The sequence below is a fragment of the Sorex fumeus genome, unplaced genomic scaffold (assembly GCF_029834395.1).
Source record: "Sorex fumeus unplaced genomic scaffold, SorFum_2.1 ptg000020l, whole genome shotgun sequence".
Classification (NCBI taxonomy): domain Eukaryota; kingdom Metazoa; phylum Chordata; class Mammalia; order Eulipotyphla; family Soricidae; genus Sorex; species Sorex fumeus.
The window spans coordinates 20901309-20926924 of NW_026606077.1; the positions used below are offsets into that span (position 1 = coordinate 20901309).

Genomic DNA, 25616 nt, shown 5'->3' on the forward strand with positions numbered 1-25616 from the left:
TCTATAAATCCCAGTGTACTTTCCCATTGTGGTCAATAAACAGAGCACAGGAAGATCGAAGACTATGTAGCAATAACCTTAGCATCAAAGTTGGTGAATTTTCTGTAAACTCAAGGTAGACAAAGTGTACATAGTTCTGCAGAAGGTTATGGAACATTGCCTTACTTTTTATTTTGTTTTTGGACCACATCTAGCAGTGCTCAGATACTACACCTGGTTCTGTGCTCAGAGATCACTCCTGGTAGGGTTTGGGGGGCCATATTGGGTTAGTGCTGGAGACAGGAGTTGGAAATTGAATCATTTCCACATGCAAATCAGGCACCTTACCGACTACACTATGTCTCTAGTCCCTTATCTTACTTTTTACTATATGCAGTAATATTTTCCTTCCAGTTTCTGTGATAGTCATGAATAGCTGCCTAAACATGCAAAATGTGAAAGAAAAATAACTTGTCACTCAGGCATTGGAAAAGAGCTGAAGAATTAATATACTTGAAGCAGTGCTTAAAAAGAAAATGGAAATTATCCCCAAACGGAAGTTAACATTATTCTCATGTAGTTTGCTCCTTCATACCAGAAGTAGGAGCACATGACACTATGAAAGTTCTAAGGACTTTCATTGGTTCTAAAACAAACCTACCTCCCCTGTCCCTGCCTCCATGTGGAACAAAAGGCTACAATTGCATCAGACCCCCAATTCACAGTGTCTGGTGGGGACCATTAAGAGCAGGCACTGATAATGCTGTCCTCATGGATTTTTCTCTTATCTTTGGCTTGGGTTTGTAGGTTGATACCTTCCCCTTCTGTGTATTATTGTATTTTGTTCAGTTAATCAAAATAGTTTTATTAAGCAAAATTTTCGTTGGGAAATGTGAGAAGAGAGAAAGAGAGGAATTGCATGCCCAAGAGAGAGCACAGGTTTTTCCAGAGAGGAAACAACCTCTTATCATAGTTTTTGTGTTCAAATTCAATCATTTCTTGTGCCCAAATTCCCTTCCTTCTTTTTCAGATGGAAACACCAAAATGAGAATCTCCCAAGATCAGTCCTTTACCAGAAGACTAGACAAAACGGTGCATATAAGCTGCAAGCTGTCTGGGATTCCTCTCGACAATGCCATTGTGCACTGGTATGAGCAAAAAGAAGGAGAACCCCTGAGACGAATTCTTTATGGCTCAACCAAGAGTTTTAAGCAAGACAACCTCGATCCCCGCCTGGAGACAGATAAGAAAAGTAATGGAGTATTTTACCTGATCATCAATAACGTCATAGAGTCTGATGGAGCCACCTACTACTGTGCCTGCTGGGATCTCACAGTGTCACAGAGCCAGAAGGGGCCTGTAGGGAAACCTGCTCTGAGCCACCCTCATTCGGCTCACATGCATGCAGCGGTGCAGTCTCTGATGCCCATGCAGTCTCACTCCATGGACAAAAAGTGCGTTGAAAGAAGAGCTCATGAGGACAAGTCTAGCCTGAGGTCCCCATTTAAATGAGAGGATTGAGGCCCAGAGGTGGTGGTTTGTCCAAGGGTGGTTAACCACTGAGTGGTGCCTACACCTGCATTTCAGATTCTTAGTCCAGTTCCATTTCCTGTTTCAGAACTTTCTCAAGTGATATATCCACAATCCAAACAGATATGATACATTGACAAAGTATGTAATAGTCACACTGCTGAAAAATAGAGGTCAGCAATGGGTGGACTCCAGCCCTGTCAACCCTATTTGCAAACACATGCTATTTGCTCTCCTTTCTTTCTCTAGCTTCCTATATTTTAAAAATGCAAATCTGTATTTAATTACCCACCGTGCACAAATTTATTGGCAAATGAGAAGTGTGTGTGTGTGTGTGTGTGTGTGTGTGTATGTGTGTATGTGTGCAAGTATGTGAATTACTAATTCTTTGCAGAAGGGAATATTAGAGCTTACCTACAGAAAGACCATCTTTGATTTTGATCACTGGGACAAATCTCAAGTAGAAGAATATACAATTGAAGGGCCAGACAGATAGTACAGCAGGTAGAATGCTGGGTTCAGCCCCTGGTATCTCATATAGTCCCCCAAGCACTTCCAGGAGTAATTCCTGGGTGCAGAGCCAGGTGTAACCCCTGAGTATCGCTGGGTGTGACCCAAAAAGCAAAAAAAAAAAAAACTCAATTACCTCTTCTCCCAGTTAGAATTTTGAAGCACCATAAACATTATATTCTTGCACCACAGAACAAAATACAAAATATGTAATTGTGAAAGGAATTACAGTAGATTCATATATAAATATTATTAACGATTAGCATATTTATAATATTTAATGTTTTCTTTACAAATATGGAATTCTCACAATTTACTTATGGCATTTCTCACAATTTGCATAGGAGTTTCATGTTATCTAATAAAATCTTGTTTTCTTTATATAATTTTGTAAATATAATAAACTATTTATAGCATTTTATTCTTTTAAATTATACTACTTAAATCCTTCATAAATCACAATGTTTTCATAAAAAAAAGAATAACATATCAGATATTCCCACAAAGTCATTGTGTTTCATTGGCATAGACAGTGACAAATTTTGGCCCAGGAACTATGGCAGGACAAGTAGGGTGGGTCTAGAGTGGACAGGATGGTTTTAAGGCCTATCAAAGGAGAAATCAGATGATTGCACAGGGAGCACTCAGCTGCTTCTGGCTGCTTATTTTACCCTTGATTTGAGATGAGTGGCAGGAGACTGCATAACAGCCTCTGGAATTTTCTTTTCTAAATATATCAGACAGCTGACTCTTGTTTTTAAGGTTTAGCTTGAATTAAAATCTGCTCTTTCTGTTTTGTGATTTTTTGACATATAAAATAATTTAATGAAGTGAACAACTATGTAAGTAAAGAGTTGAAAATATTAGGCAGGAAGTGCAAGTGAGAAGATTCTGAAAGAGAACTAGTTTGGAATGATGATGGAAGGTCAGTGTAGCTGGGGGTGTCTAATGCCAATGTCTAGCAGATGATAGTGGCAGAGAATGATACAGACATATCGGAAGATAGACACACACAGATTTGTCAGGCTTTAGTGTTGCCTGGGCAGCTATCCATGAGCTCATTAAAATAACTTTTTATTGAATCACTTTGAGATACAGTTACAAAGCTTTCATGATTGAGTTTCAGTCATACAATGATAGAACAACCATCCCTCCACCAGTGTGCATTGTCCACCACCAATGTCCCCAGTCTCCCTCCCTTGAACTCATTTTTTAATAATATGTGGCTCTTCCATCCCCACTGGGCTCCCTACAGGTAAGCCACTGTTGATAGAGACACAAAGGACAGTCAGTGAGCACAACAACATTTAAAATGTGTAAGAAAAGCGAGGCATTTCACACAACACCCATGGAGATAAAGTGCAGGGCAGGAGCAATGGTACAGCAGGTAGGACAATTGCCTTGATTGTGGCCAATTCGAGTTTGATCCCTGGCATCCTGTAGGGTCTCTGAGAACCACCAGGAGTAATTCTTGAGCACAGAGCCAGGAGAAACCCTTGAGCACCCCTAGGTGTACCACCAAGAAACCAAAATAAAGTCCTGACAGTTTTCTATTCTATTTTGCCTATGCTGCCTCTACATCTAAAAGACCCTGAACAGGCCTTATTCTATGATTCTGCTTATTGCATCTGGTATATATTTATCATCTGTTCTATCCTTCCTTGCTCTTCTATTCTTTCCTGAGTGCACATTTGCAAACCCTTTGTATTCTAAGACCTAAGCTAGTCTACCTAGGGGCATATCCTAGCCTTGGGGGTTTTTGGTAGGAAGACAAATTTTCAGAGGAATTTATGAGCAAATGGGAGAATGACTCAGATATAAAATGGAAGAGAAAGTATTGGGGCTTTCAATGTATAGTTTCTGACCTATAGACAAACATAATAAATGTGGATCGTTTCTAAAATCTTAATTGAGAAAATCACATCTTCTTGACCTTTGAAAATCAGAAAAAAAAATTGAAACCATTAGAACAACTGAAAATTTAAGGTAGACTTTGGTAACTAGAGAACTAGGCAACAAGGGTGGTGGGAACAGTTAAAAATGGAGGGGTCAGATTGATAGTCACGGTCACAGTCCTCCCGTTGTTCATCTATTTGCTTGCGCAGGCCCAGTAACATCTCCATCATGAGACTTGTTGTTACTGTGTTTGGCATATCGAATACACCATGGGTAGCTTGCCAGGCTCTGCCGTGTGGGCGAGATACTCTCGGTAGCTTGCCGGGCTCTCCAAAGGGGGCGGAGGAATCGAACTCGGGTGGGCCATGTTGGCCGCTTGTAAGGCAAACGCCCTACCGCTGTGCTATTGCTCCAGCCCAGATTGATAGTACAGTAGGTAAAGTGCATGTCTCGCTGATCCAGGTGATCCCTGACACCACATGTGAGCATGTTGAGGAGTAATCCCTGAGCACAGATCCATACACATTTGGGGGAGGCTTTGGGACCACACTGAGCACTGCTGAGTGAGAGATGAATCTCAGCATTCCAATGAGAGAAAAAAAAAACTGAGCAGAAATTTAAGTTGCCACTGAAGAGACAGATTTTGCAGTGTGAGTACAATGAAATTCAATCAAAAACCAATACTATCTGGAGAAATAAAATAGGTTTCAGAGACACAGAACAGAATATGTTGCAAGCAGGAAAATTGGGGGGCCCTGGGAGTGTGTTTTGTGGAAAAAGAGAGTCTGAAACCTGAACAAGCTCTAAGTCCTGGGGGCCTTTGACACAGAAGACCCGTCTGGGAGCAGAGAGACATCATGATGCAGAATTCCAGGCCAAGTGCAGGAGACTTCCAGAGAGGAGGGGGGCTGGACTCCCTGGGCCGATATGCTCCAGGTGGAAGAGATCAAAGGAGGACTTTCTACTGCTCCCAGCTCTTCTTTCTGAAAACCAACCTAGCAATGGGGGAGTGGGAGTTTGCGAGAAGTATAACAGGAGCCAGCTTGGACAAAGGAAGGGTGTGCATGTGCTTCTGAGTCTGTGTGCTGCCCCACACAGAGTCTGAGCACACTCCTGCTGCATGTACCCTCTGGAGATCTGGGTTGTCATGCTTCCAGGTAGGGCTGCGTGCCAGCTCCCTCCACTCTGGAGAAGCCTGTGTTCTCTCTTGAGCACATATTTTACCTTATCTCCCTCCTTACTTCCCTCTATTTCCCAATAAACTTGTACTGTTTGTTTCTTCCTGAAATTCTCTTCTGAGAGGCAAAGGCAACAGAGTTGAAAATCCTGGGGAACGTCTGGGACTGGCTTCCCTTTCCTGCAAAGAGCCATTCCTCACTCCAGCCCAAGTCCACACTACCTGAGAAAACAGGTAACGGGAGTCACCTCCCATGTTGCACAATGCAAGTGGTCATGAGGTGCAGCTTGAAGGCTGCCTCGTGGGCTGGCGGGACATGGAGTGTGCACTGAGTAGAGGCTCAAGCCTACTTTCTGAGTCCTCAATCTCCTAGGCATTCACATGTGACAGCGGTGAGGAGAGGAAGAGGAGGAGGTTTCCTTCTTGAGGTTGCTACACCTCTCCTCCCACTTCACATAAGTCACCTGGGGACCTCCACGGGCAACAAATATATAAAACATCTGGGATCCAACTAGAAACGTTCAATAGGAAATGCTGTGGAAAGTATGCTACTGTAGTTGGGTATAGAGGGCATTGCAATAGAAATGAGATCTAGTATCCTTGATATAGATATTTATAGGTATTACCCCAGTGATGTTTCACTTACAGTTCAGGGCTGACAGTTCAGTGCTCATCAATGTCCAATGTCATTCTTGGGCCTGGCAGTGATCAGGGGTCCCAAAGGCAGTTAGACAGGGAAGGGTCCCTATGGCAATAGAATTCCTGGGAAATTATAAAACCCTATAATAGCCCTGAGCTTGCAAAGCACAGGAATTAAGGCCTGATAAGACCTTCCTGGAGGCAATGGACCCAGAGTTGGACCCATTCCAAGAGAAGCCCCAACAGGAGCAAAGTCAGAAAAGGAATTCCAAAGAACATCGGCCACTTCCAATTCTACTCCCTTGGAAACTACCCGCACAACGAACTTTCACCTAGCTAGAAAGTGCTATGTGGGACATCTTGGGAAAACCCTACAAAGCCACCTTGAACAAAGGAAGCATGCACACATACTGCCCGAGCCCATGAGCTGCTTGTGCCCATGTGGCTGGGCACACATGGCGTCTGCATCTCCCCTCTTGAGATGTGTATGTACTGGGGCTCTCTCCATCTCTGGAGAATCACAATTTCTCCCTTGAGTGCATTACTCTTTTCCCTTTTCTCTCCCTCCTTCCTCTTCCTAAGTCTCCAGATAACATCTGTTTTTTACTTCTCTGCTTTTCTACTTCTGAAATTCTTTTCTTTGAGACAAGAAAAAGTACCTGGAAACCCTGGGTGAGGTGTAGAACTGACTTTCCTTTCCTGCAAAGAGAAATCTCTCTCTCCAGCCTGAGAAATTGGGTAGTAGGGATGGGGTGCAGGAATCAACTCCTGGCCAAGAAGACCAAGAGGACACCAGGTGTGGCTTGACAGATGCTTTGTGGGGTTGACGGGGCTTTGGCCCATGCCACACAGAGGTTCATCACAGACTTTACCAGTCCTGATCTTCCCAGCTGGGGTGGTAGAGGCAGATCAGGAGAAAGTGACCGTCTCTTTCCTCTCCGCCTCACATAAGCCACTGTGATGGCCCACCAAGTCATAATACCAGCAGGTCTGCTTGCCATGCAGGACTGAAGACCAAGCCAACCCAGCACAGCTAGATGTGTGCTTTGCACTTTGCTTCCCCTGACCTGAAAGAGTATCAATTCACAAAGAACCAAATAATTTTTAGAACACAAAAATACAGTGTTTGATTTCTCTAATCCTCTAAACAGAAAACTTGAAAATGGCCTCTGTTAATATTCACCTTTTCCAAACTTTTTAAAAAAGAAATAAATTGCTACTTCCAGATAACATTTCTTTTCCTTTTAGAATTCCCTTATGCATTACACAAAGGGCAAGTTTCGTGGAGATGATTTACTTTAACCATTGCTTATTGAAAAGCTATTTATTCTTTCTTCAAATCTGAATAATAACCTAGCTTCTAGAAGATTTTGTCTGTTTCGTTTGTGATTCTTTTTACATCAGCAGTGCTCAGGACTTGCTCTGTGTTTGGTGCTCACAGGTCACTCCCACATCTAAAAATGTAGGAGGTTCACCCACTGCTTTTTCTTTCTTTCTTTCTTTCTTTCTTTCTTTCTTTCTTTCTTTCTTTCTTCCTTCCTTCCTTCCTTCCTTCCTTCCTTCCTTCCTTCCTTTCTTCCTCCTTCCTTTCTTTCTTTCTTTCTTTCTTTCTTTCTTTCTTTTTCTTTCTTTCTTTCCTTTTTAAAAATTAATTTTTATTAAAAACATCAGGCAAAACTGTCGATTGAATATGATGTGGTCTATTTCGTGGTGGAATTGTCCACCGGGAGACTCCCATGTCCATCGTTTAGATTCTGCCTTCTGGAACTGTGAGTTACCATGAATGGTCTTGGTCGACATGATGAACTCAGACAGTGTCTCACCCTGTTTGTTCCATTCTAGGCCATGGGTCCCGATGTGAAGTTTTTCAGCTGCTCTTCTCGGTCCTATCTTGGCATTAAAATCACCCACAATGATCTTGTAGAAGGTGTGGTCTTCTTTATAGAACTTCTCTAGCTCCATGTAGAACTTCTCGATTTCTCTTTCATCATAATGAAATGTTGGTGCGTAGACAACGAAGATAGAAACTGCAGGCAGTGAGCCACATCTATTCAAATGTAAACGTCCGATTCGGGTTGTTAGGCATTCGAATGAATCAATGCTCTTGGCCAAGTTTGTGTTGACAAGGACATCGACGGTTTTGCCTGACTGATGTCGCTGTTGTCCCAAAATTTCGAACGGGATCGGACCACCGTCTCCTTCGTGCAAAATTCTACTTCACAGAGCGGGGAGAAAGGGCTGCAAAGTTCAAAAAGAGAACTCCCAGAATGACCACCAACTGGGAACTCTTTGGTACTATTGCGGCAACATGGGAAGATGCCATTGTTGACAACATTGACGAGGAATACGATCGACTGGTTCAGCACCTCCATGAATGTGCGAGGAACGCCAAGAGAGAGATAGCCACAAAAAATCGCCTATCTTTGAAAACTCTTGAGTTAATTCACCAGCATGGTTTGGCGCATGCCTCAGGCAACCGCAAGCTAATGTCCGAGCTCGCAAAGCAGTGCAGAGATGCGATCAAGGAAGACCTCAAAGAGAGAAGAGCAGAAGTACTGGTAGATGCGGCAGAAGCCGGGAAAAGTATTCGTAATGCCCGCCTGTCCTTCGCCAACTACAAGACCAAGATGACTGCCCTCTGACGTTCTGATGGATCCATCACATCGACAATGGAGATTATCCGTGACTTCTACTCAAATCTCTTCGATAGCCATGTCCACTTGCCGACATACCAAATTCCACAGGATGGATATGTCATTCCCAACGTTCTCCCTTCCGAAATCTGACATGCCATTTCGTCGGTAAAGAAACAAACAGCACCCGGCCCAGACAAGGTTAGACCTGAACACCTGAAGAACCTGCCGTCAGTACTCATCAATACACTGGCTCGGCTCTTCACTCGCTACCTGTCTGAATGCAAGGTTCCGTCCCAATGGAAAACCAGCAGGACCGTACTACTGTTCAAGAAGGGAGACATCCATGACATTGGCAACTATCGCCCAATCTGCCTATTGTCTGTCATCTACAAGTTGTTCACTCGAGTCATCCGAAATGGGATTGGCAGAACACTAGATGAAGGACAACCATGCGAGCAAGCTGGGTTCCGCAAAGGATTTAGCACCATCGACCATATCCACACGATAACCAAGCTCATTGAGGTTTCTCAGGAGTTCAAGATGCCGCTCTGTTTAACGTTCATTGATTTAAAGAAGGCCTTTGATTCTGTTGAGATGGAAGCGGTCATTGAAGCCCTAGCCAATCAGGGCATTCAAGCCCAATACATCATGATCCTCCGTGAGCTGTATTGTGGATTCACTACCAGGATCTCACCATTCTACAAAGAAGTGATCATTGATGTCAAGAGAGGGGTGCGGCAGGGTGCCACCCTCGAGAACATCATGTGACGACTGGAATGGGAAGGAATTGGAGTGAAGATAGATGGTCGGCAACTACACCACCTCCGCTTTGCTGATGACATTGTTTTAATAACACCAAACATCAGCCAAGCGGCACAAATGCTGGCCGACTTTGACCTTGAGTGTGGAAAGGTAGGACTACAGCTGAATCTTACGAAGACAATGTTTATGAGAAACAGCCTCGTTCCTGATGCCCCATTCGCTCTCAACGGAACGACCATCTCCGAATGCAACAGCTATGTGTACCTAGGTCGAGAGGTCAACATGACAAATGACCTGGCACCCGAGCTGCGCAGGAGGAAGAGAGCGGCTTGGAACGCCTTTAAGAGTGTCGAAGAAATAGCTAAGAGGACGAAGAACCTCCGGCTCCGGGCACATCTCTTTGATTCCACTGTTCTTCCTGCATTAATATATGCCTCAGAGACCTGGACCCTATGCAAACAAGATGAGAACGCTATTCAGGTCTCCCAAAGAAGAATAGAAAGAGCTTTGCTTGGAATATCACGTTTCACTCAAATGAGAGAAAGAATCCGGAGTTCTGACATCCGTTGACGATCAAGAATCAGGGACACTGTCTCATTTGCCAAGGTGTCGAAAATCAGATGGGCTGGTCACGTAATGAGATTTAAAGATGACCGCTGGACTAGAGCTGTTACCGACTGGATTCCACGGGATGTCAAAAGACCACGTGGCCGCCCACCTACCAGATGGTCAGACTTCTTCGTCAAGATCATGAACGATTGGTTTGAGGCTCTTCATGTTCCCAGAGCGAACAGATGCCATTGGGCTACACTAGCATGCGACAGGGACAAATGGAGATGTTACTGGCACCCGCTCGAGCAAATCGACGACTAACGGGAAGTTAAGTGATTAAGTGATTAAAAACATCGTGATTTACAAAGTTGTCCATTATTTAGTTGTTTCAAGCATTTAGTGTTCTATCAGCACCAGTGAGACCTTCCCTCCACCAATATCCCCAGTTTCCTTTTCAATTTCACCCTGCTTGCTCCCTTAGGCACATAACAAATTTACTTTATATTGCTTATTCCAACAAAACTTTAAGAAACGACAAATGTAATGATCAGAAATAAAATCAGTAAGAGTCAATTTGTGATTACTATATGGTTTTGACATATGTAAGAAAATTTAAAACCATTTAATGCAATACAGTAAAATGCCTATTCTCATTTACATATATGTTTTCAATTCTGGAATCTAAAGTATATCATGTTAAATGTTATTTTATACTTGGATCTCATTATGGTAATAATCATGTCTCAACTGTCATTAATAAAACTTTTAAAGCAATTCTATATTAATATATTTTGGAATTTACATGGAATAGGTAAGGTCTACATATGAAAAATTTCCTCTGAACTATATATAAACACTGTGATTCACAAAGGTTTTCAAAATGATTTGTTACAGGCATTCAATATTGCAACACCAATACCACCATCATTATACCTTCCCTCCACCATTGTCTCAAATTTTCCCAACCTCCCCTTAAACCTGCCCTCATAGCAGGCCTTCAATAATTTATTTTATATTGCTTGTTATCAATAATCTTGTTAGCTGAATGATAAGCAAATGTTTTCTTAGGAGAAAATTACTGTAAATTGTTGTATCCCACCATGGAGAGATTCAGTCCTTGTATGAGGGATTATTAAGATGTTGCTACAGGTTAAGCCTTCTCTATTTATATTTCGTTAATCAAGATTAGTTGCCTTCTCCTTACATCTCATCCAAACTGCTGTGCTACTACTGGTTTATTACTTTTGTAATGACTGATCTATAGTCCATTTTCCCAGTTAATCTATTTCCAGTTATTTTCTAATAATTCATTTTATGAATTGAAATTTACTATTTTTTTACTTTTTTATTGAATCACTGTGAGATAGAAAGAACAGCTTACAAAGCTGTTCATGATTAGATTTCAGTTATATAGTATTCCAGTACCCATCCATCCACCAGTGTACATTTTCCAGCACCAGTGTCCCCCAAGTTTCCTCCCATCATGCCCCACCCCCACCTCCTGCCTCTCTCTCACTCTCTTTCTCTCTCTCTCTCTCTCTCTCCTCTCTCTCTGTCTCTCCCCCTCTCCTTCCTCGGGTATTACACCCACTGCTTTTTCTATTTATGATTCTTCCCTTAGTCAACTAATATCATAATCCACATCAAATGGCAATTTTTCTTCACCACCCTATCATCATTTACATGGGATTGTTTACTGGGTGCTGAGGATTGAACCAGGGTCAGCTGCATGCAAGGCAGGTGCTCTACCCTGTACGTTATTGCTCCCTCCCACTGCTAAAATATTCTTAGTCAGAGGTCTTTTTATTTTTTTAATGTTTATGGGCTTTGCTACTAATAACTTAGTGTGCATTTTCAAAAAACAAGAATATTATGTGATGTAATCGTAGTACATAAAAATATTAGAAAATTTACAAAGATCAAATTCTATTCCTAACCTTTATATTCATAGTTACTCATTTGTTTCTAAATTATTCTTTGTATCAAAAGAAAAGGCAACTCACATGTGGCTTTCATTTTTTTTTATGTCACTGACTCTGTTTTAAACGGTAGTGGCAGTGGTTGCTTGAGTCCAGCAGCCTGAGCCATGGTCATGGATAGTTTTAAAGATGACAAGTCAGCTGTCTGCACAAATTTTGAGTTTTCTTATGGTCACTTTCTGTTTACTCATGACAGGTATAAGCCAAATGTGATGGATTGTCTTTCTCAGTGCATCAGTTCAGAACAAATACAGGATTACTTGTCCTATTCATGCAGATAATAAATTTGATCATTGGTTGTAATAGTATCTGCTAAATTTATTTGGTATAGAAATACTATGTTTTCACTTGTACCAAGTGAACAAAACATACGTACAAAACATAATGTATAAATCATTCTACTTTTTGTTAAATTTACTCCCAGGTATTTGATGTTTTTGGTCAATATTTTGAAAGGGATTAAAAAATTCTTTTCTTCTAATTTGTTGTTTGCACAGAGAAATGTCTTAGGCTGTTGTGTTAATTTTGCAAACTGTTGCTTTACTATGTTGGTTTATTGTTTCTAAAGGTTTCTAAGTATATTTGTGTTAGTGTACTTGCATTTTCAGTTGCTAAGTTGTTTGCTATGTTAAGACATGCTTTCCCAAATTTCAGATGCTGCAGGCTTGGTGGTTGTGAGAACAGAAGGATGTTTCCTTTGATGAAATCTCTAAGCTGTTTCACATGACAGAATACCTGGAAATAAAAACGTCTTAATTCTCTGAACGCTTTTCCTTGTAAACTAGGAAAGCATTTAATTGATCAGTTGATGCTGATTTTTCCTTTTTTTTTTTTTTTTACCTTTTCTCCTTCCATTTTCTACCACCACCTTTCAAGGGTTAAGTCCTAGTTGGAAAACAGCCAGATGGATTGACTTACTCGAGGAAAAGCTAAAAATGGTCAGATCTAAAAGTATCTATATCAAAACCTTCCAAAGAAACACAAATAACCGAATTTCCTGTGCAAAGGTTTTTACCTTCTCTTCTCACAACACTTAGAACACTGAGATTTTTGTAGAAGCTGTAATCAGTGTGATAGCACGGGTTGGATCAAGATATTTGGAGAAGGGACAAAGCTCATAGTGATTCCCCGGGGTAAGTAACTTATTTCTGTTTTTATTTGAGCAATTAAAGGTTGCATAGATGGCTTTTTTAGAAAAGCAAACTGAATATCATTGTTATCTATCTGCCACATTTTGTGTTTCTGTGATCCATGATTTTGAAGTTATGATAATTAGAGGCAAGCAAAACTATTTTGCAAGCGATTTATTCACTTCTCTGTGAGAAGATTGAAATTCCACTTCTAAAATATACACAGAGAAAGGTTTACTCAGGCTAGACATAGAAATATTTTAAGGACCAAGTTTGTCAGCCTCTGACATGTTATTATTTCAAGAGTTTTCTTCAAGAAGGTTTTTAACGTAACAGATTATTCAGCATCATTTCTTCATATCTTGTTTGCAAGAAAGTACTCCTTTCTCCTCAAACCTGAAAGCCAATATCTCATTTATCAAGGCTCTAGGGCGGAATATAAGTAAAACTTTTAAAGTGTTTTGTAGCTGGGGCCAGAGCGATAGTACAGCGGGTTGGGTGTTTGCCTTGCACGAGGTTGACTGGAGTTTAATCCCCGGCATCCCATATGGTCCCTCATATGGCCTTGATCTCATTTATTTCCTCTCTAAGAACAGTGAAAATAATTTTTTACAGTGACTACAAAATATTGTTTTTTTTCTTTTGCTCTTTGGATCACACCCAGAGATGCTCAGGTGCTACTCCTGACACTGCACTCAGGAATTACTCTAGGTCATGCATGGAGGACCATATGGGATGCCGAGGATTGAACTCTGGTGGGCTGAGTGCAAGGCAAACACCCTACCTGCTATACTATCACTTCGGTCCCGACTACAAAACATTTTTAAAATTCTGCCCTAGAACATTAAAAATAATATAAAACCTGTCAAAACATTGATGCCCATATTCATTGAGAGCAATAATTCATCCTAAATAATTTCAGTGATTTACCTCATTCCCCAAAGCCCTGTACATGCAATTATCATTCTTAAATATAGTAGGATTAGAGTTCAGTCATTCATATAAATTCACATGATTAGTTGCCATTGCAAAGTCTGAAACTCAATTGAGACTTGACTGTTGCAAATTCCATGTTCTGTTCTGGATCATTATGTAATACAAGAAACATCATCATGTTTTGCATTCTGAGAAGTTAGAAGTTAGACTAACGTTTTAAAGGCATTTTTAAATTAATTGCTTTGTAATAGCTCATAATTTCTATTACTTCTTATAAAATAAAAACAGCATTCCATTTCCAATCAAGGAAGGTAATTACCCATCCTAAATCCAATAAAATGAAGTAAATCATGTTAAATATGTATTTACTAATACTCAAAATATTAGTTTTAGAGTATTTCTAGATACTGAAAAGTGAGTTGGACACCTTTCTTTTCAATTTCATTTTTTTCATCAACATTCCAATGAATATTGAATCTTATTATAATGATTGGTGCATAAATTTCTTTATTTTACTGCATAAGCCAGTTATCTTTGCATATCTGATGGTAAACTTCAGAAACCGTCCATAGAGAATTATCTGAGAAGCAGACCAGGATATTAAGTCAAAGTTCTGGAAATTTTAAGAGTTTTTTTTGGTCAGTGTTTCATCAATTTATTGCTTAAGGTTTCATCTCTACGAGTTTTTACTCTTCACCAATTCATTTGGTCTGCTCTGAGTAGTTAAAATCGGGGAAAAATTATTTTAAAATAAATCTTGCCTCCCCCTCTTAATACATATATGTACTTTAAAGCCATAAAGCATATTGAATACACATATGTTTAATACCAAAATTTGTTTCTATATTTTTCCTTTTTGAAATTTAAAAAAATACCAACTCTACATGTAGGCAAAGGATTGGTTTTGTAAGTCAAAGTCTAGAGGAAGGATGGTGAGAAAAGATAAGATCCTACTTCCCATGTACATCAGGGGAGATGGGAAAAAGCAAAACCCAAGCTGCCCAGGCAAGAGAGAAGTCAGTTCTCCATTTCTTGTTTAGATTTTCACGAGTGAAATTTTTGTTGGATTTCAACTTTGTTTACTGTTTGCAGGACTAATCTTTACATATTTAGACAGACATTGAAAATATAGCACAGCGGGTAGGGCGTTCGCCTTACAAGAGGCCAACATGGCCGACCCGAGTTCGATTCCTCCGCCCCTCTCGGAGAGCCCGGCAAGCTACCGAGAGTATTCAATATGCCAGACACAGTAACAACAAAGTCTCCAATGGAGACGTTACTGGGCCCGCTCGAGCAAAATCGACGATCAACGGGAGGGCCAGGCCAGAAAGTGTGGCACACCACATTCACAATTTAAAACACACACATGGGGAGATTTCTAGAAAGGTGTTTCATGTAGTGGGGGCAGCAGAAAAATCAAAATATTTGGTCCTGGCACACAGCTTATTCTCACAGTAAATGTTCTTCAAATTCTTTAGTATAAGATAGAGAGGAAGCAGGTAAGACAGGGGCTGCAGACCAGCTGCTCAACCTGACTCAGAACTGCTGGCTTCAATGTTGACCACACATCAACATGGGAATCTCTTGGGAGGTTACTGATGGTTTAGATCATGTGTTTTGTGACCTTCTTAGAACTGAAGCCCCATTCCAACCTTGCTTCCTTCCTGTGTCACCCCAGTCCTGCCAGTTGGCCCCTAGTCTCATGCTGTAGTCGCCTTGGGATATTCTGGGGGGCAACTGAGGGTTATATGGCTCCCAGTAACTGAAAATGCTTTGATACACAATTTTTAGTCTTTTATCTAAGCTCACTTCTTATAAATTTGAGAAATAAAATAAAATATTCATTAAAAATAGAAGATCAAAAGCCACAAGGAAGGCAGATAAAAAGGGAGCTTAAATAATTAGTCTAGCAAAAAGCACAGGTGAAATCTGTGTTTAAAGGAAAGATAAAATGCACAGTTTATGAATGAGAAAGTATGGCACACCACACTCACAAGTTAAATATGTCTTTTCCACTGTAAAATAGTTTAAGAGGACAGTGAAGTAAAGAATGAACTCTGTCTTCAGGACCCATTAATAAAACAAAAGAAGTGGGGCCAGAGTAATAACAAAACTGGTAGGGGATAGAGTGTCTCTTTTGCACGTTGCTAACCCAAGTATTATCCCCAGCATCTATTATTGCTCCCCAAGCTCTCCCAGGAGTAATTCCTGAGTGCAGAGCCAGGAATAACCCTGAGCATTTCTGGGTGTGACCCCAAACTGGAAAAAATATAAGATAAAATGGTAGTGTTTTAAAAGACCCATGAATACTACTTACTACTGCAGCACTGCCCTGGGCATCATAGCACTTAACACTAACAACTAGCAATAGAAACCATCTAATATCATTCACAAATGACTTTACATGTTTGATCTCAGTAGCAATGTCCAGGCAGATTAACTTGGTGACAGGAGAAGTCAATTCTTGAACCATTCTGCCCTGTAGCCCTCTTCAGGAGAATCCACTGAATTTTTGTTGAGTATCATCCAGATCATCCAGGGGACCATATTTTGTGGCAGAAATTGAACCTAGGTTGCATGTGCATGGCAGGTTGGGCCCTTGCCATGCATGTGCAACCTAGGTTCAGTTGACTTCCTCCGTCACCATGTTAATCTGCCTGGACATTATTTTTAAGTGTGTACCTGAATGCTGGAAGCATGGTATGGGACAGAAGTGTGTAATTACCTGACATTCTAGAGGAAAAATAAAGGTCTTCTTTCTGTCTAGACCCTATCTTTCAATGGCTTTGATTTTGGGAGAAGTTAGATACCTCTTCAACCTTTTCTCTCATTGAATATAAGACTGAAAAGTAATTCATAACCCTCAACTGATTACAAATTAAAGGCTGGAATAAGGGTAATGGCTACTTTCCACCCTTTTACGATGCCAATTGTCGTGTGTTCCTCAATTCTTTTTAAGTTTCTGTTCCATTTATCCTCACAGAGAAAAACCTTGATGGAGATTTTTCTCCCAAGCCCACTGTTTTTCTTCCTTCGCCTGCTGAAATAAACCTCCATAAGACTGGAACCTATCTCTGTCTTCTTGAGAAATTTTTCCCTGATGTAATCAAGATAGATTGGAAAGAAGAGAACAGTGATACGATGCTGGACTCCCAGCAGGGAGATATCATGAGGACTGGGGACACCTACATGAAATTCAGCTGGCTGACAGTGTCTGGGCAGGCGATGAATAAGAAACACAAATGCATCGTCAAACATGAGTTTAACAGAAGAGGGGTTGATCAGGAGATTCTTTTTCCTTCTATAAGAAATGGTATGTGAATATAAAATAGCCTCCTCTAAAAACACCAAATAGAATAGTGTTCTCTTTTTAAAGGTGTTCTTTTAAAAAAGTATCAATACAACACCTTTTTTGAAGTATTAATGAAAGTTAAATATAGATCTTTTGAAAATGTTAAACTGGTAGCATGAATTTTCTATTTCCAAATAATGTTGTAGGTAAATACAATTTTTATCTCATTGTATATATATATATGTATATAGCATATATATTCTTTTCAAAATATTTTATAAATGAATTTGGTTTATATTTTTATCTGATGCACAAAAGTGCTTAGCTCCTTAAGTGAGTTTGTTGGGTGTGGTGGTGGGCCACACCTGGCAATGCTCAGAGCTTACCCCTGGCTCTATGCTCAGGGATCACTCTTATACGAATCACATGTACTTCTAGGGATTGAACCAATGTCACCAAAGAGCAAGGCAAGACACCTTATCCCTGTTTTATCTCTCCAGCCCCAAAATGCTTAGTTTGCATAAGAAAAATGTTCTTATAATGAAAACTATTAAGTTATCCGCAAGTCAAATTTTAAATTGTCCATGTGATACAATTATGTTCACTTTCTATAGACTATTTTATATTTCACTGGATGCTTTACATAAATTACTTTCATATATTCTATCTCATTTAACCCACCACAGTGGTTCTCTGAGTGCTGGTTCTGTCAGTCATTGTTTTACTCTGGGCAAATTACATGTATTTTCTAAACCTCAGTTCCTGGTTTGTAATATGGAGTCTTCAAAAACACAACTTAATTTTCTATGACCAGGATATAAAATGAAATGATTCATTCAGCAGTGCCTGGTACAGTAATAATCATCCAACAGGCATTTCTTTAAAAACTACTGCCCTGTCCCTAAACAAGATAATTCTAAAAATTTAAATGTAAGTTAGAGATACAGTGATTTGTAAAAATATGATTACTTTGCTTAGATAATAATTTCTAAATAAGATTCTTTCAAACATGTTCTAAAATCTCAAACATGATTGATTCACTTTTGTAGCAACTCTTCATAGCATTATATTACGTGCTTAATACATATGAGTCACTTTTCCTTTTCTGCTCAACAAATATTGACCAAATAGCTACTTAGTAATTAAAACTGTGCTAGGATGTATGAGTACAGGAATAAAAGAGAATATCTTAAATATACCATTACAGCTGTGAGCATAAGAATAAAAATGGTACACACTCCTGAATTTAAGCATTATCATGTGAAGGAACATAAAACTTTAATTAGAGGTTCTTCTTATGTAGACTCATACTGTGACTGAAATTGTAGGTTCTTGGTTTCAGAATAAGAAAAATGAGTATGATTGATACTTGATTTAATCTCTTCTAGAGGTCACTGCTATTGAGTCTACAAACACTTCCCTAAAAGGAGAAAGTGGTAAGTTTTTGTACAGAACAATTTTATATGTGTATATCATGCTAAATTTAAGCCTAATCAATTTAACTTTTGAACGTTCCTAGTTTAAGTAGAAAAATGACTGTATGCTTCAGAGTACACTGAGTGATATTTTAAGTTAATTTATCATTTCCTTATTTTACATATGAGATCAGAGTAAAAATTAATTAAATCTCAAGCACAATTAAGTCACAGACCTAGAACTGAGCCCAGGTCACCTGAGATAAAACGTTAATCCAATTATTTTCCTATTATTACTTTAAGATAGGGACATAGAACAAGAAACAGAATACCTTGGGCCCCAAGACACAGCAGAAACAGAGCAGGAGGCTGGCACTTCACACTGGAACTTCATGGGCTCTAGCGGGATTCTTTCAATTATTTGTTGGAAGAATATGAATGAAACACTTTGGTGTTGTATTTCCCTAACCTGTCTTTTGGGAATAATGACTCCTTGCACAGCCAGCAAAGAGATCAGAATGCCTCTGCGTAGCATTGGGAGTCCCACTTGGCTGGCACAGACATCAGCACTGGGTCCAGCTCCTCCTGCCTAGTTCATACAAAGAAAGTGACTAGGAGCAGGGACTCTGACCCTGCCATGCTTTCCTCTCCCTCCAATATCAAAGGAACTCTGGGCTTGACTGACACCTTTATGACCAATAGCAGGAGTCAGGACCACAATCCCTTTGACAGCCCAACCCAAATGTTAGTTGATGATTCTGGAATTCTGAATCACTAACAATAAACCAGGTAAGAGAGACTTAGCTTTAGCTTATGGTGCACAATCATTGTTGCTATTTCTTGTAAACACCATAAATTCCTTGCAAAACATGCAAAGGCGAATATCTTTTAACATCAAAACCACAGTCAGAGATATCCAAGAAAGACATACAAGTGAATCATAGCCTTCTGTCATTTTAGAGAATTTGCACTGACTACTTTCTTCCATTGTGTGGAATTCTCTCTACCAAAACCTCTGCACCTGATTATCAGCATGTCTGTATTTCTATGGATTGTTTCATTTGTAGCAATATCATTGTGTATAAACCATATGATAAATGACATTTTTAGATAGGAAATCCAATGACTTAGTTAGGCTTAAATTTTTGCTCTATGGGGCGTTTATTTTTATATTTTTATTTTATTTTTTTGTCCCACAACTGGTGATGCTCAGGGGTTCCTCCTGACTCTCCTCATAAATTAGTACTGGTGGACTCAGGGAGTCATTTGGGGTTCTGGGGATTGAACCCAGGCCAGCCGTGTGCAAGGTAAATGCCCTCCCTGCTGTATTATGTTTATTACTTTACTATCACTGTTTATTACTTTTGAAAATGCAGAATTACATAGTAGATGATACTGTGCTCTTTACAGTCATATGGTTTGTATTGCTACCTAGTTTCTGATATTTACTAAACACATGGCATCAGACAAATTCACCTTCACCTCAACATGTGTTAAATTAAAATAAAACTATTAATCATGTAGGACACTGTGAAAATCAAATATGATGAAAACTTTGTGCACAAAGCTCTAAGAATAAGCACTGGCATTTAGTTAGTGGTTAATGATCATTAGCAATTTTTATAGTTGGGAAAAGCAATGCTAAAGGCTATTCTATTTATCACAACTATTTTTTCACCTTTTACTCATTCACTAAAAATGCAACCTTACATTTTGATATTTCAGAATGTTCTAAGTAAACATAGCAGAGGTTTTTATTTGATTTAAGCTGCAGGTAGATTCTAAGTTGTCTATTTGTGAGTAGTGACAGTATATTTTAATTTTGCTTTCTTGGTTTGAGGGGTGCCACTTGAATGTAGATCATCAGCAACAAATTATTGTGATTTTATTCTTATTAATATGTCCTATGCTTGCAAAAGAACAGGTGAAACTAATGAAACTATGTTTTTTAGATGAAGAACTGCAACTACTGTTCACGATCAACTCTGCCTACTATACCTACATCTTCCTCCTCTTCAAGAGCACCCTCTATTTTGCCATCATCACTTTCTGTCTTTTCAGGACAACAGCAACGTGTGGCAATGGGAAGAATTCACAATGATTGTACAAAGGGATGAGCGTTTTTCTATCACTTATACCCTCCCTAAAGGGCATTTGCTGAGGAAATAGTTGCTTATTTTATAGATTTGGTTTATGTTACATTACAAGTGTATTTTATATTGTTATTGTGTAAAAGGTAGTTGCTCTTTCTGCTAATTACAGACAGCTTGCACTTCTATTCCTGCCACTGGGACCTTGAATTAGCCGAGTGCCTTGAAGAACTTCCTTTCTATACACCATTAACATGCCATCTTTACTGTTGAATTGCTCACTTGCTTTTCCTACTAGGTGCAATAAATGTTTAAAAATTAACTCTGTGTTTGTTTTGGGTACTTTAATTTGTTGGAATCTAATAGAAAATTCAAGGTAAAAGAGTTCAATATGCCTAAAAGCTCTGGGCATATTGATGACTAATACCTCATTTTCCTAAGAAACTGGCCATGATACTTTCTTGAGGTCATTGGTCCTCAGGTAAACCGTATCGAACAGAGGTGCTAAATTACTTCTCCTAAAAAGGATAGATTCATCCCTTCATTTGGGACATTTGGAAGTCACTGTCACTGTCCTCCCATTTTTCATCAATTTGCTCAACCCAGTAAAGTCTCCATTGTGACATTTGTTGTTACTGTGTTTGGCATATCGAATATGTCACGGGTAGCTTGCCAGGCTTTGCTGTGTGGGTGAGATACTCTCGGTAGCTTGCCAGGCTCTCTGAGAGGGGCAGAGGAATCAAACTCGGGTCTGCCATGTTGGCTGTTTGCAAGGTAAATGCCCTACCACTGTGCTATTGCTCCAGCCCATTCTGAAGTCAACTATGGTTAATATCTATTGTGACTTGTGTTGTGCTTAGCTCAGTACTAAAATCTCTTGAACACCTTGTTTTCTCTCACAATAATCTCACCAGAGCTCCAGGAAATGTGGAGACACGCAACATGACATAAAGATGGACACTTGTAATCTAAACCCTCTGACCTGAATCTGGCATTAGTGTGATTCTTGGATGTGTATTCATGAAAAAAATAGAAAAGCCCAAGTCTCTCTCTCTCGTCACCTGTGTTCGGTGGTCTCGGGCGGCTTCCCTACTGGGGACAGCCGATGCCAAGGGCAGATGAAAGAGGAAACAAGGGTCAAGCTAGTTGGTATCAATTGCATTTATTCCAATCCTGTCTCCTTTCTCCTCTGACTCTCTTTCCCCGAATCTCTTTCCCTTCTCCTGGATTCCCCTTGATCCTACCAGACCACCCAATTCTTCTTGATTCCTCTCCCTCAGATCCTGCTCCTACGTTCTTCTCTACATTCTTCCCCTCTATGGTCTTCTTTTGTCTCCCTTGCTAGTCTCTCCCTGCTCTGACTCACCGACCATCCTGCTCTCTCTAATCTACCACACCCTCCAAACCAGACCCAGGTACAGTAGCACAATCAACATATGAAAGCCCTTCCTGATCTCCTGCAGCCAGGAGATCACTCCAGGGTGAAATACCACCTATGGTGCATTTCTCCTTTTCTTAGTTTATCATTTAAATATTCATCTTAATTTTACTTCTTAATAATGTTAGTCATTTTGTATGGGCACAGTAAGAGATACATTAAGCTTATAGGATTGGTCTCCTGGGGACATCTTATTATAGATCCCAGACTACAGTGCTCAGGCCAGATTAGTTTTTCCTAATCCTAGCAGGGTGCTAATCCAGTTGTTACTTATTAAATCATGACAGAATTTGTCCATGACCATGCTCTTAACTTAAAATAAAGCATTATGGCACTTTGCCAAGCCCATTTTGATGCCAGGGTAGCTCACAGCTTGCCCTGGGTCCATCCAGTCCCTTGTTGGGACCCTGCTTTTGGGGTGCTAGGAACTAAGGGAAACTGAGGTTTAAGTCGAGAGAACAGATGCCCATGAGTGAATATGACTTGAAGTCAACTAACTTCCCAAGTGCGAAGGGCCCGCAAACCACTCTCCGACCCGCGGAGGTGGCCCTAGGATCCGTAGGTGCAGGGAAGGACCGACCAAATGAACACAAGACACAAGAGACAGAGTATAGTTTAGAAATAGAGAGAAAAAGGGATAGCACTTTATCGAGGGATACAGGCTGTTTATATAGGGCCCCGGGCAGCTCAGTCAGGAGCAGAAGCAGTATAACCATATATGGTAAGGTCAGCAACAAGAGCTTTACCTAACATTCAAGGTAGACATTTGTACATCAAAGGGTCTTGTGGCAGAAGGTGCATCCTGAGCTTTACATTTGTATATCAAAGGACCTTATGGCAGTAGGTGTATCCTGAGCTTTTCATTTGTATATCAAAGGGTCTTAGGGAGTAGATGCATCCTGGAGGTTACTATAGATAAGGCCAGCTAAGCTAACTGTCAGCCTGATGTTGCTTGCTATAGATCAGGCATCCACTGAGATCAGGAAGTCCTGAGAGACTGTCACCAATGTCTGTCCCAAGCAGTTCCTAGCATGGGAACCACGGTCAGGGTCTATGAGGGGGCTCTTGGCTTCCCACACCCAAGTTACAAAAGCATAGTATTAATAGTCTTCCTGTGTTCATACAAAAAGGACATTGCTCTGAACTATGCAAAGGACATGAGAAGAGGAAAGCAGTATTTCATTTATGAATATAAATCCAGTGTCCTTAGAAGGATCTGACCTTAAAAGTTAACAGAGTCTGATTAGAGGATACAGGTGATTGGCTTGGGAAGCAGAGCACAAAGAAAGAGGTTACAGATAAACACAGAGGAATGGGAGTGCCTTGAGAGCAGTGTGATAAGTACTACTCAATAAACTTAAACTCCCTGTAGCCAGGGAGAAAGAACAAACCAATGTTACTTACACTTGGACAGTTATTTGAACCACTTTATCATAATTTCCTTACTTACAATATGAAGTTACACTTTCCTATCTTCTGAAGTTACACGAATTAGATGACCTACTTAATAATGCTTGGCGCATCAAAGTCCTTGCCAGCATTGGCATCTACTTTTGGTATCACTACTGTGAAAACAGTGGGTCCCTCACACTCCCAAGGATGCTGACAACCTTGGGGAAACGTAGTTCTTTCTTTTTATTGAATCACTGTGAGACACATTTTAGGGGTTCACCCTATTGCTTGAGCTACTTCCCCAGCCCCTAATCTAATCTTCACCATGCAACACAAAGAATAGTAGGAGTTGAGGTTCAAGGGACTTCATTCATATCAGGAGTAGAACTAATAAAAGAGAAAAAACAATACAATGAAAACAAATCTTACACTTGGCAACAAAATGGTGGTAAACAGAGAGGAAGGAGTGAGGGGTCAGTGGTGGTGCAGCACAGGAAGCTGCACTCCTGGGACTCCGATAGTCTCACAAACCAATTGTACAGCAATAAGAAGAAACCATCTGGGTTATTAATGTCCTCATCACCGTGAGCACTGCATCGTGTTGACTATGTCCTAGTACATATAGGAGTGGGTGTTCATTCTCACAAGAACCACCCGAGCTATGCGCGATCATCTCTCCACAGACTGAAACTAAACCAGGGAGACAATAAGAATATCCCCACCGTTAGGCAGCTGATAAAAAACAGAGCTGGAATTTGAAGCCAAGTGTTTTGACTACATTTCTTCTCCTTATTCCTATGCAATATGGACAATTAAAAGGTATTAGGTCAATGGTAGTTTGTGGTAGGGAGATTTTTTAATATCAATGCCAGTAAGACTTATGTGCTTAAACTCCACAGCACTGGACTGGATCACACACATAACAGAACAATAGACTGTATTACACAGATGTGAAATGCAAAGTGAGGCAAAGCGCCGTTCTGGCCCAGAGAGACAGGATAATCGGTAGGGCTCTTGCCGTGCACAAAGCTGATCTGGGTTTAATATCTGGCATTGCGTGTCATTACCAGAAAAACACCAGGAGTCATCCCAGAGCACAGAGCCAGGTGTAAGACCTGAGAACAGATGGGTGTTAGCCAAAACAAACAAAAACTCAAAAAAGTCTTACAATTTTACAGAACTTCATTCACCATGTCTTAAAAGTCTTACAGAACTAGAATATTCCATGTATTTCTCAAATAAAGGGAAACTTATAAGCAATAACTCAAATTTATATGAATTCTGTTTGGGAATTCTTTTCCTTGAAGACTGATTTTTGAAGCTTTTCTAACAAGCAGGCACCCTTTCTTAATTTCCCCTATTAAATCAAGCAGAATCCTATGTACCCCAATTATGAGTAATAAGAGTTAACATACCAAGATGATATTTATTATTAAAAAAACCTAGAAAATATTTTGCTATTATGAAAACAAATCTGAGTGAATGCATGGACTCTGCCATGTTCTATGAGGCTACATCCTTAAGCTACAGGAGAGGGAGCATCTTGTCCATTTCGTAGATGGTTAGAGCAGGCCCAGTGAGACCCACAGAGACGCCCAAGGTAAAAGCCAGGGGCAGTTCCCCTAGCCATGTGAATCCAGGTCTTCTGGAGATCCACTGCTCAACCCAGTTGTATCAGAGACTCTCCTCTATGGATCCTTTGAATATCACTGAGGTCCACACTCTTACAGGCTGGGCCCAAGGAGTTTGAAACTGAGTAATTCCATTGTGTAGCTGCTGGACAGTGGCCCACAAGAGGCTGAAAGAGTCTGAGCATCAGAACCATAGCCTCTGATTCAGAAGTGTTCATTCACTTTATCATCATTAGAGTAATCCCAAATGAACTCAATCAATAAGAAATTAAAGTAATAAGCCAAGGAATGTCCTATGATGAACTAGTATGATCACCTCAAAAAATAATGGAAAGAAATAAATCAGGAAATGTTGATCAGTATGCATGGTATGACTATACTAAAACTTTGCTATACATAAATAGTTCACGTATGTCTTTTCTTTCTTCCTTCTCTTGTTTTTTTGTTTTTGGGTCATACCCAGCAGTACTTAGGCCTAAATCCTAGCTCTGAATCCATGGATGACTCCTAGAGGGAGTCAAGGGAGCATATGGGATACCAGGGAGAGAATCTGGGTTGACTGCATAGAATGCAGTCAAGTAAGGCAAACACCTTACTTGCTGTGCTATCACTTGGACCCTCACATGGTTCAC

The 25616-nt window shown here is 40.2% G+C and overlaps 1 gene segment (V, D, J or C); it reads left to right on the plus strand.

Annotated features, from left to right (window-relative positions):
* Positions 1 to 739: 739 nt before the first annotated feature.
* LOC130022631 (T-cell receptor gamma chain C region C10.5-like) lies at positions 740 to 20534 on the plus strand. The segment is given in 6 exon segments: positions 740 to 782; positions 1010 to 1314; positions 12754 to 12793; positions 16710 to 17039; positions 18407 to 18454; positions 20386 to 20534. Coding segments are annotated over 6 exon segments (915 nt in total).
* The last annotated feature ends 5082 nt before the right edge of the window (positions 20535 to 25616 follow it).